At 42.7% G+C, this 11853-nt stretch overlaps 1 protein-coding gene across 1 annotated transcript in view; it reads left to right on the forward strand.

The window, feature by feature from the left end:
* Positions 1–53: 53 nt before the first annotated feature.
* Positions 54–11853, forward strand: part of LOC126640582 (protocadherin Fat 4-like) — a 36141-nt gene continuing 24341 nt past the window's right edge. Inside the window, exons 1-14 of the mRNA XM_050316500.1 lie at positions 54–191; positions 2518–2724; positions 4193–4264; positions 5365–5525; positions 6284–6328; positions 6702–6800; positions 7112–7201; positions 7594–7704; positions 8365–8481; positions 8931–9021; positions 9588–9700; positions 9965–10138; positions 10597–10725; positions 10978–11133. Coding sequence (XP_050172457.1) covers positions 2655–2724; positions 4193–4264; positions 5365–5525; positions 6284–6328; positions 6702–6800; positions 7112–7201; positions 7594–7704; positions 8365–8481; positions 8931–9021; positions 9588–9700; positions 9965–10138; positions 10597–10725; positions 10978–11133 — 1428 coding nt within the window. The 5' untranslated portion in view covers positions 54–191; positions 2518–2654. The remainder of the gene's footprint in view (positions 192–2517; positions 2725–4192; positions 4265–5364; positions 5526–6283; positions 6329–6701; positions 6801–7111; positions 7202–7593; positions 7705–8364; positions 8482–8930; positions 9022–9587; positions 9701–9964; positions 10139–10596; positions 10726–10977; positions 11134–11853) is intronic.

The raw sequence follows: 11853 nt of genomic DNA on the forward strand, positions 1-11853 counted from the left end.
TCTCAATCATGCCATGTGTATTTGTGATTAAATTGCAGCGTCACAGTACAGGCTTTTTATCTGTCAAGAACAGGATGTCATTAAATGCAGAGCTACTCCAAATCTTCATGAACTTAAAAGAGTTTTTATCTGCATCGAGTGTTGAAGCTGGATTAAAAATTCATGAGTGAGCTGCCCTCCAAATGACCCAAGTATGCAAAATATTAAGCTAAGCTATGTTTAAAAAACATGTTTTAACACTGCCTCGCACTGCCACAGTGCAGATTGTGCCACTTAAACAGTCTGTTAAATGTGTAAATGTGATTATTTGCCATGATTCTGTTTCTAGAACTTGCTACTTGGATGCCCTGTCCGTGTGCAGGTGGTATATTGGGAAGGCTACACTGTCCATCCTGCTGTCCCATGTGGGTCTAAACTAACTCACTGCACTCTGCAGCTGTGCCTGCTCCCTGGATGCCCAGAAACCTTGGAGAAAGGGCCAGAAATTGGAATTCAACCATGAGTCCAAAAGATGTGTTGGGAGAAATGTGGACATGTGGTTGCCCCGGTGTTTTTGGTGTGACTGAGGACACATTTCTCTTTGCCAGAAGGGGATCAATTTATTTTTCAAAGTTATTGTTTCCTGTTCTTGCTGAGTGTTCCTGTACTGGGGGTTGGGAAACTGCTCCTGTGCAGCAGGTGCTGGAGCCATTATGTGAAATTTTTTCCTCTATTTCTTAATAATTACAGAATCATTCAGGCTGGAAAAGACCTCCAAGACCGAGTCCATCTTTTAGGAGAGTAAAGAAGACTTCACTCATGTTAAACTTACCATAGGAATGGATTTACTGCTGAGTCCCCTCCTGGCTATATCCATAAATAAAACCAGCCAGAGGCTTTTCCAGGCTTGAGGCTGAGGGACAGCCCAGAACTGCTGTGTCCCTGAGGTTCTGGCTTTGAGCAGCACAGGTGGGTGGAGGCTGAAGGAGCCATCAGCAGCTGACAAAGCTGCACAGCACTGCTCTACTTGAGGAATCACACAGGCTTGGAATGTTAATTTGATGGGAAGTGCTGCTCTTGCCTTGGACCAAGACCCTCACAGCGGAACAGCTTCTGGAGAGTGGGGTAAATGTTGTGCTGCATCCCAGCAGCACTTCCCATTCCATGCCTGCCTGTGGGTGAACTTTAACTTGTATTTGGTCTTGCGCTGATTTATGCACACCAATGACCTTCCTCCTTCAGCTTCTGGGCTGCTCCCCCACAGATTAACCCCGTGGGGGATCTTTTCTGGAGTGTTATCTCCTGAGGTCTCATACCCCTTCTCATGGCTGAGCTTCCAGCACTCTGGGAAGCCCCACAGAATGCTGAGGCTGCCTTGCCTTCCCTCTCACTTGGAATATCCAAAAAGTAGATCTTCAGTAGCAGGTTAAGACTTTCCAGCACGTGAACATTTCCAGTGCTCAAGGGGGTTGGTTGCTAGAAGAAGCTTTTGGTTCAAATATCAGCTTATGCAGTCTCTGGCTTGGCTGGGATGGCCCAAAGAGGTGTGGGGCTGTTTGGGGAACGAGATCAGGGCTCTTTCTTCTTCCCAGGAGGCATTTTGTACCCAGACCTGCCTGCTGTTCTTTGCCACATAAACCTGCTCAGGCCTGGCCATCATGGACACAGGGAATGATCAGGCCAGGAATCACGGCTGGATGGGGCCATCACAACCGTGGCTGGATGTGGCCTTTGTTCAAAAGACGTGGTTGAACTTCTTTTAAAAAACTTCTGATTGCTTCTTCTTGAATTGCTCCCACATTTCAGTAATTCAAGGCTAGGACACAGCGATAATTTTATTTTTAGTTGTTGCATGCACTTTTATTGTGTTTTGTGTTCTCCAGTGATTACTTCAGTATCCACAGTGACAAAACATGTGGCACAAACAGAGAGGACTTTGGTGTGGCAGCAGTTCCCTTGTTGTGTAATCAGCTTCTCCTTCCAACTGAAGGTGTATTTACCTTCAGATGACACATCTCATCATGGAGTTTGTTTCAATCATTTGTAGCCTTTGGAAGTTCTCTACAAGCTTGCAATGTTGATTGGTTTCGTGTACATTGAAGCAAAATGTTTTAACACTATGTGGAAAATACTGGGGCACACTTCAGAGGTGTCTGCTTTCATCACATCAAATAACAACTACTATTTTCACAGCAGGAATCCCGTATTTATTCCTTCTGGAACAGAGTGATGGGAAGATACTCTGCCATCCTCATGAGATCAAAAGGAGCAATGCTGGTTTTCTTCCCCAGGGAAAACGGGTGTTTCTCTCATATATTGACCAGGACCTTTGCTAATTTGTTCTCATCTCTATTTCAAATGCTAGAATAAAAAAGTACACTCACCACTTCTTGTGTTACAGCACAAATATCCATTTCCTTATTGGTTTATTTTATTGCCCAAAAGGACTTTGATCTCCCAAACTGAAAACGATAAGCACATTCTAGAGTCGGTGGATTGCTCTCCAAGGCTTATTCCACTCTTTTCCTTTGCCCTCAGTGAAGCATTTGTTAAGGAAACAACTGACATATGACATGGCAAAGGAGATGATTCTTTACACGTTTTCTGTGTGAGAAACAACCCCATCTGGTTTTGCCTTCAGGAGGAGGTTTATTTTTTTTTTTCCTGCAGCGCTCATGGCTCTTTCCAGAGCTCTGGTTTTGGCTTTGGTCAGCTGGGTTACCTTCACCTGTCTGGAGGCACAAAGTAAGTACTCTTAATTTTTTCGTGAGCATTTCACTGCTTTTATTGAAATGGAACTAAATTAAATGTATTAAGTCCGTACAAATCATGAGCCTGGAAGTCTGAAATGCGTTGATTTGTTGATAAAATAACATCCAAACGAGCCATCTCGGTGCCCGTGGAAGTGGACTGGGGGCTTTCAGCAGCTCAGTGCTGACAACTTGAACACCATGCTCTTGTGTTCTTTGAACTTTGGGAGGTTTGGTTGTGTTATAGTATTATTTTATGTTGTTATTTTATATCTATTTGCATCAGACATTAAATAAAACACCTGAAGGTGGGTCTGAGGATGGGTAGTTTTGAGGTTGGGATCAGCTGAATTCCCTGCTGCTGCTGTTCTGCCAAATCAGGCTGGAGTATTTACCATTGTTACATGTGATGTTTGTAGCGCTGAGGAACCCCATTTAAAGTTCTCTTGGGTGTATTGAGCCTTCCAGAAAGCGAAAACTGCCAATTTTTTGATCTTTTTCACTAATCCAGAGCCCAGGCTTTTCAATACTCAGAGGTGGAGGCAGTGAATTAGACCCATAACCAGCAGCCTGTGGAAATATTCTCTGGGGTTTTATTCAGTTACTTGTGTAGAAACCTGTGCACTGCTGGCTTTTAAAGGAGATCCTGTGGAGTGGTACAGATAGGAAGGAATCCACCCAGCCAGGCAAAAAGAGCCCATTGTTTATTTACCACCTGTCCCTTTGAATCTGTGGGAGGGATGGCCAAGGAGAAGAGTGGGAACATTCTTAAAACCACAGAAGTTGCACAGCTTGTCCCTAAGAACACGGGTTGCACCCTGGCAGCTTTGCTGATGAATTCTAGTCAGGGGCAAGGGAAAAAAAATCTGGCAGATTTCTGGGTTTCTGGTTTGCAGATGTACCAAAAAAAAAAAAACCCCAAAACAAAACTCACTTTTATCACACAGAGCTAATGTAGAGAGAGAAATGTCTGAGGCACAATTAACCACTTAAGAAAGGGAATTCTCGTGAAAATCCTGTATCCCCCAAAGTGCCACCTTCTCTGAAAGTTTGAGGAGAGGAAATGTCAGGTAAATCTGTCAATGTGCTGAGCTCCTGGATTCCTGCTGACTCTTCTGTGGGGAGTAGCTTTGTATTGACAGTTCTCTTGGGAGCAGAAAACGTTTACAGGGCCAAGGTACAGAAGCAGTTTCGATTATGGTTTCCATAAATGTTTCAGCAGGACACGAAATGAGCAGTGACTCATTCTTGGCAGGCCTACATTGGGTCCAGGCCACTAATATTTGCCTACTCCATGTAATGTATTGTTTTGAACCCCTCAAGGTTTATGATAAATGTCTTTGAGCCTCATTTGAACTATTGTGGGCATCTGATGTTATAGAGCAGAAGCTTTTTGACCTTGTACTGTTTCTGGCAATGGTCCCTCTGTGTTCTTTGTACATGACTTTTGTGTTTCTTTTTAGAAACCACAACGATAAACTGTGGTTTTGAACCCCCTGACCTTCAGCTGACAGGCTTTGTGGATGGATACACAGGTAAAATCAGGATTCCAGCCTAGAATTGTCTGCTTTGCTCCCAAATGCACATTAGTACTTTAATGCTTCACATAGCCAGTGTATTTTAAAATGAATCTGTATCATTCATTGATTAAATCTGTATCATTCATTGATTAAAGCTCATCCAGTTCCAGCCCCCTGCCATAGGCAGGGACACCTCCCACTAGCCCAGGTTGTTCAGAGCCCCATCCAGCCTGGCCTTGGACACTTCCAGGGATGGGACATCCACAACTTTTCTGGGCAACCTGTGCCAGGGCCTCAGCACCCTCCCAGGGAAGAATTTTTCCTAATATCTAATATCTCTCTCACTTTGAAGCCATTTCCCCTTGTCCTGTCACTCCCTCCATGCTCTTGTCAAGAGTCCATCTCCATGTTTCTTGTGGGCTCCCTTTAGGTGCTCCTGAAGCCTCCCCTTTTCCAAGCTGAACAATCCAGAGCAGTCGTTTCTCCCAGTCACTGCTGAAGCTGTCAGAGTGTAGCTGCTGTGTCTGACCCCTGAATGGAGAGAGAAAGGGAAAGAATTACTTTTCATCCTGATTCCATTTGATTTTTAAGCAGGGAGCAATAACTCCAGCCCTCAGTGGGCATTGTCTGTGTGAGTGGCATACCTGTCAATAATCCCGAGGGAGAACCACCTTCCCTTTTTCCCAGTGCTTCCTTTTGCTGGGGATTATGGCTTTGCCATGCAGGTAGTGTGTTCCATGAGAAGCTAAATACGATTTCATAAACACAAACATGTTGATCACAGGAGCAAGGGAACTTTATTTAGTAAAACTGCCAGTAGCCCCACACTGGATGGTTTAAAAAGACACATCTCAAGCACTTTCAAACACGGATTTGGTGTTTAACCCAGCAAGTAATGCTCTCACTACTGAAAATGAGTCAAACAGGAATCCTGATTATTACAGACAACAAGTCTTCTTATTTTCAGGAGATCAGCTCCTAAATGTGTGGTTGTAGAAAATCACATAAAAACTGATTCACGGGTGGCGGAGTTTTGCGTTTGTGGTTTGTGTTGTTTACAAACAGGAACGGATTAAAGGATTTCTTCTCCATTAAGCAACCCAATTCTCTTCCAGGTGATATAGAATGGATTACAGATATCCCAGCAGATGTAAATTTGATGTTAATACCATTTACATTCCCTGAACACTTACTCTATGTGCAGCTGGAATATAATCCTGCATTTAGGAATGCAACAGTGAGGACTTCCCAGGCGCTGGATGTTGAGACTCTCAAGGTATCATTTTTACTGCATTTAAAGCCTAAATATAAAGGTTTTCTTGAAAGGTGAAAAAAAAAAAAAAAAAGTAGCACAAAGACAACGAATTTGAATAGTTTGTTCTCTCAGAGGTTGGTATTTCAAAAGAAGTGAATTGTCAGAACAGAATTCAGTACCTACCTCTCACTAATATGTGTTAAATGTCTCAGTGTCTGTCATCTGACAGTCAGACAGGTCCTTTCCTAATCCTGTGCTGTCATGAAAGCTGTAAATACACAGCTATGACAGGTGTCACTTGTCTCACAACTCCTCTCTCAGCAAGGTGGATTATTTCACCAAAGGCAGATGGAGCAGATAGAATTTGATAAAAGGTGAGCCCTACTCATATGCATATTTATACAAACTTTGGCTTCACATGTGAATAAATCCATTGGCCTCTGTTGCTTGCTGCACAAAAGGGAAGATCCTTCTTCCTGGGCCAGTCTTGGGACATGTTCTCCCATTCTCTGTCAACTTTCTGTTGGGGAGAACAGTCCAACAGAGAGGTACAGGGGTGGTGGGTGTCATCAGCAGATGAATGGAGTCAAAGAAACCTTAAAATTAATGCTGTGTGATTACTTTGCTATTATATTGGAAGCAGAGTGTTTTGGTACAGAACACCTGAGGATTCAAGTGCCAGAAGAAATTTTGTATAATTTTGGCATAAATGCTCTTTGACAATCATATTAGGAGTTGCTAGATTATATTATTTATTTGCTTGTTTTGTTCCCTTTCAGAGTGAATTTGTCTGGTATACCATCGCTTGCCAGAGGATCGAAACAGTAAGTAAAAAACACTGTATTTTTGGTCTAAGCTTAATGCAAAGCTACCATTTAGTGAAATACTCTTTAATTTAAAGCTGTGATGAAAGCAGGGAGTTCAGAGTACCTTGCAGAAGACGACTTGTTATAATCTGCCCATTGCAATGAGTGGTTTTGCTCGCAGGTAAATTTTTAAAAAGGTCAATTTTCGAATGCTTTTGCAAAAACTCCATTCCTAGCAAGGGTGGTCCAACTCTCTCAGTTTGTAGAGCTGAAGGGGGGTCTCTGAGGATGTCATTTGATAGGATGAAATGAAATGAAATGAAGTGTTAGCAGAGTGGTGCTGCCTCACTGCTGTCATTTCTAACCTGCCTTTTTTGCTTCCATCACAAAGGGCGCTCTGATCGAGAATAAACGGAAAGTGGAAGTAAAAGACTTAAATGACAACGCTCCCAAATTTCTACAAACTAATTACAGTGCTTCAGTTTCAGAGGTGGGTTATGGCAGGTGTTCATACTTTTTTTTTCCCTTGTGATATTTTAAAGCCACCCTTTGACGTCACCATGCCGTGAGCGGTTCGTTACATGCACTTTTATGGGACTTATCTACACCGTGGGTGTGGAAAAGAAGGGCTGGGCTGCATGTCCAGCTCATGGAGGGGGTTTGAGTGGAGGGGAAATAATCAGTAAAAATGGCAGTGGGAAGGGATTTGCTGAGGAGGGGGCACAACTTCCCTGCCCCGAGTTAGGGAGGATGTCCAAAGGGTCTCGTGACTGAGCGCTCGCTGATCTTTATTTCCTCCAGGTGGCTGGGATAAGTTTCACTGTTATAAAAGTGGAAGCAAAGGATGATGATTTCTCCCCAATATTCAACACCCTCACTTACAGTCTCTCGGTGAGTGCCCTGTGTTGGTTGGAAACCGAGAGTTTCCAGTTTGCATTTCACAGATTGGCGGCCTGGGGCCTGATCCTCGAGTGCTCCCGAGTGCTGTGTGGTTGAGATTAAAAATCTGCAAAAAAAACCCAAAAAACATTTGAAAATTATAGTTTATCTCACAGGTGAGGCCTGAATCTTGTTTCTTAACATTTGTGAGGCGATTTGTGGCACTCTCCAGCTACAGCTGAGGAACTCAGTGGTCCTTTGTAGCAGCAGGAGTGAAGCAGTTTGGTTGAGAGATTCCTGATCCTGTATGAGAAACAGTCCAATAATAAAGGTGAAAAAAAAGAGAAAAGAAAATATTATTTCGTCTTTAATCATATAAAATATTTGATTTATTCATTTAACAGGGTCCAGACTCAGATTACTTTTTCATAAGGGAAGGAGATGGAAGCGTCCTAGTGCAAAAAACATTGGATTACAACAAGGTCCACCTTTTCAATTTAACAGTCCAAGCAAAGGTATGGTACGAATTAAAGGAAGAACGAAACCCAAAATAGTTCTACAATGACAGTTCCTCTGTTATAACATCCCAGTTTCTACAAATTTAGAACTTTGGGAGTTCCCAAACCAAAAGCTGTGGCTGCATCTTGGCTTGTTCTGCAAAGTAGCACATTCTTAAGATTTGAGCCACTGTTTAAGTTTCCTCTCAAACACCAGCCCAAGTTTCTTTCTGTGAGTGTTTCTCTAAGTATAAATATTGTACCTGTTTATTCCCCTCTATTCTCACACTTATTCACCTATTCATTATGGCAGGTCTATCTTAATTTTGCTGCCTCTCACCAGGTTTTCTGCATGCCTTTTTGTTTTTGAGATTTGAATATGTATTTGCCTTCGTTTCCTGTTAGAACTAAAAGCAAGTGGGTTTGCTGCAGTTTATTGTGCTACCTAGCAAATGCACTGCTACCAAGTTCTACTGCTGTGTAACACCTGCCTGATAGGAAATCAATAACTAAGAACAAATTACCTGTTGATGGTTTCATTCCTAGAACTGGATTTTTCGGAAATGGAAAAAATCTGACCCTGTAAAATACATGTAATAATTTTCTGCTGTATTTCCCCCTGAGATCTGGCTCCTTCATTGCAGCATTTCTTGTTTTCTTCTTTCCCCTGGGATGCAGGAACAATTTGGAAACCAGAGTGACACTGCATCCTTAATAATTAATGTGGAAGACTATGACACATTGAACCCCTATTTCAGTCAGTCTGTGTACAGTGGAAATATCAGTGAAAACCAGGTAAAAGCTTTTCACTGGATGCTTTTGTGTTTGGAGGAAAGAAAAGGCACAGCTCCCAAATTTTAACAGGGCTTTTGCTGTAGACTTGAAAGGGCAACTGAGTGTCCATCAGTCCTGAAATTAGCTGCCTGCTGGCAGTTTTAAATGGTGTAATTCCTTCCCAGCTGCATTACAGCCTGGAGAGGAAAGGAACTGAAATATTCAATATCCTTTAAATAAATTCCATCTGTGACTGCAGCTTCATGATCTGGTGTTTCTCAAACACGGTGTAACCATTTTGGTCGTGGTTTTCCTCTGCAAAGCACGGATGGCAAAGAAAGAATTTTTTTATGGATCTCATAAAATACATGTTTTTTGTTTCTTTAATCAGAATTGGGACTTATCCAAGGACAAAAGTTAAGTTTGTGTGTTTTGATTTCAAGTTAATCAAGTTAATGTGTGTTCTCTAGGAGGGTGCTCTGACTATTCTCCCAGAGGCCATACTGGCTCGAGATGGAGACAGAGGTATAAATGAAACAGTGATTTACAGCATCCAGCTAGGTAAGAGCCTTCCTTTTCTCCCAGACAGTGCCACATAAATTGATATTAATTGATATTAATGTCTGTGTTCCTCAAGAGAAGAAGGAAGGGAAGTGCTCATTCAGGTGCCTGAACCAGCTTCACACAGCTTGACCACAGTGCTGCCCCACTTCAATCAGCCTCATTTCACTCATTTATTGCAGGGTCCAACCATTTTTAAAGTGTTTAGGTGTTCTTGACCCCCCTCCAATAAACTATTCCTGATTCTGAGTGTAAGTCAGTTTAGTGGCTTCAATTTGAGCAAAGATTTTTCCATTCAGGACCATCTGGAGAGATCAGTTCCATCAGGAGCTTTTCCTCCTCCTGCAGGAATTGCCAAAAGCTCATGAAATGTTTAATTTGAGACCTCAAAATGTGAATGAATTTCCTTGGAATTGTTTTAAAGACGGAGTCCTTGAAAAAAAACCTTTTACCTGGAATGCCTGTTCATTTTTGCCATGGCTAAGGAGATGAATGAGTGAAGGGACAGAGCAGATTTATTGTCCTGGCTCATTCCCATTAACCCTTTGCAATTTGTTGCTTTTCAGTGAACCCCCCAGCCTACACCAACAGCTTCTCCATCAATGCAAGCACTGGAGTGTTGAAAGTTGAGGCTGCCATCGACAGGGAAACGTGTCCCTCTCTTGTGGTGGGCATTCAGGTAGTGATTGTTTTGGTGTCTTAACTCTGAACCTCGATTTCATCACATAATATGTAAATCCAACCTGCTGTTAACAGCATTTCTCACAGCACTGTTAGAGGGCAGTTGGCACCAAGGTCCCATCCTACCATTTAAAATAAAGGAAAAATAAAAGGAAAATTAATTCACTGAAAACTATGCAGTGGTGTCATGCCCTTGTGGTGAGCCAGAACGGCTCATTGTTACCAAGATGGGGAATTTACGGCTGTCAACTCTGTTCTCCAGGCAGCCCAGCAAGACAACAGTTTCAAAACAGCTAATGCAGTGGTTCTGGTGACTATTGAAGATGAGAATGACAATGATCCAGTACTGTCCCAGTCAAGTTACAATGTCTCCCTTCTGGAAAATTTCCCAAATGGGATGGAAGTTCTTCAAGTGACAGCTACTGACAAAGACGAGGTAAAAAGCCAGTGTTTTTATGGGTGCTACAAATACTGCACTTCTGAAATGTAATAAAAGAGACATTTGTGTTATACAGGTGCAGAGAACAGAATTGTCTTCTTCTGACCATCTGAATATGCTTAAGCAAAGCAAACTTAGCTTTACTTCTTTGAGGGGTAGAGCACTTGCAGCCAAAGAAGGAATTTTGTCTCTCTTTGAAACTCCAGTGGTTTGTAAATGGTCCCAGATCTGAAAGTGCAGGTGTGCAAAGCGGACACGGAGCTGCAAGTTGTCCTCAGCCTGTCCTCAGTTATATTTTTTCCCATGTTGTTTGCTCCTCTCCCTCTTTTTGGAACTGTAACCTCTGTTAAACCAGAAAATTCGATGTTCACCATCTGGAAAATAAGAAGCAGGCATTCTAAGGGACTGGCTCAGGGATTGCCCTGTTTTATATCACCTATCATGACTGATTGCAGGGAGGCTTCCAGGGAACGTTCGCTCTCACTCCAGAGGACAGTCCCTTCCAACTAAGCCAAGCTGGGATCCTGACTGTGAGGAACTCCATGCTCTTGGACAGGGAGAGGACACCATCTATTCAGCTACAGGTATTAAAAACAAACCTCCTCCTCTCCAAGGCAAACAGCTGAGTCTGATCTGTGCTGGCAAGAGGCCGATTCCTCAGCACAGATCCACAGCTTAACTGAAGAATCGAATCCAGCCTTTCCCATCAAAGCTATCTGGAGGGAAACACCACCAGGGATACAGTTCACTCAGCTTGTAATTCCTGCTCATCCTTCCTGCTCCTCGTAGAAGATGCACTAGAACAAGGCAGTAATTTCCCTGCATGGTTTTTCCAGGTCACTGCCAGGGATCATTTGCCGCCTCACAGCGAGGTGCGCTCTCCAATCAACATCTTGCTGCTGGATGAGAATGACAACAGCCCGACCTTCACAGGCACACCTTATAAACGAGATATTTTCCTCAACATGACTGCAGGAATGGCCATTCTTCAGGTACTGGAAACACTAAGAAGTGACATTCCTGAGTTGAAATAAATGGGCAGGAATCCTTGCTTAAAGCTGTGTAGAAGTTCTACCTGAAAGGGGATCTGTTCTGAACTCCTCTGAGTCCAGAAACAATCCACCTTCCATTTCAAAGCTTACACCTGTTGACATTCCATAATCACAGTGTTCTGGGTGCTCTAATCACGTCCCACATCAGGGAGCAAACGATACAGGATTTTTATTCTTGATCTCAGGTTCTGTGCACCAGCCTGGATAGAGCCCAGGGATGGAGATAATGATACAATTTTTTTGAAAGGCTGCTGAATGCTGAAGCATTGTGGGTCATTTTTAGACACAATATAATTTTTCTAGCACAGTAAACGAGCTACCCAAATAAAACTGGAAATAGGAGCTGAGATATATGGGAGTCACCATCAATGCTCATACCCAAATGTGCCAGTTTAATGGCTCCTGATGAAACCTGTTGAACCATCTGCCTCCAGTGACTTTGGAACTGCTGTGAAACCAGGTTTCTGACCTACAAACTTGGCAGGATTTGGCTCATGCTGCTGGAATGATAATATTTGTGCCTCAAAGAGCAAACTCCTTCTTACTGAGGTTTAGCCCAGGAATTCCACAGGAAAGAGTTTCTATAGGAAAATTACAGCCAGTCAAGGGTATAACTGAATTTTGTTGTGGCTATATTTAGCTAATTTTATATATATATAT

Source organism: Myiozetetes cayanensis, unplaced genomic scaffold (genome assembly GCF_022539395.1).
Source record: "Myiozetetes cayanensis isolate MyiCay16 unplaced genomic scaffold, myiCay2020 scf2-11, whole genome shotgun sequence".
NCBI lineage: Eukaryota > Metazoa > Chordata > Aves > Passeriformes > Tyrannidae > Myiozetetes > Myiozetetes cayanensis.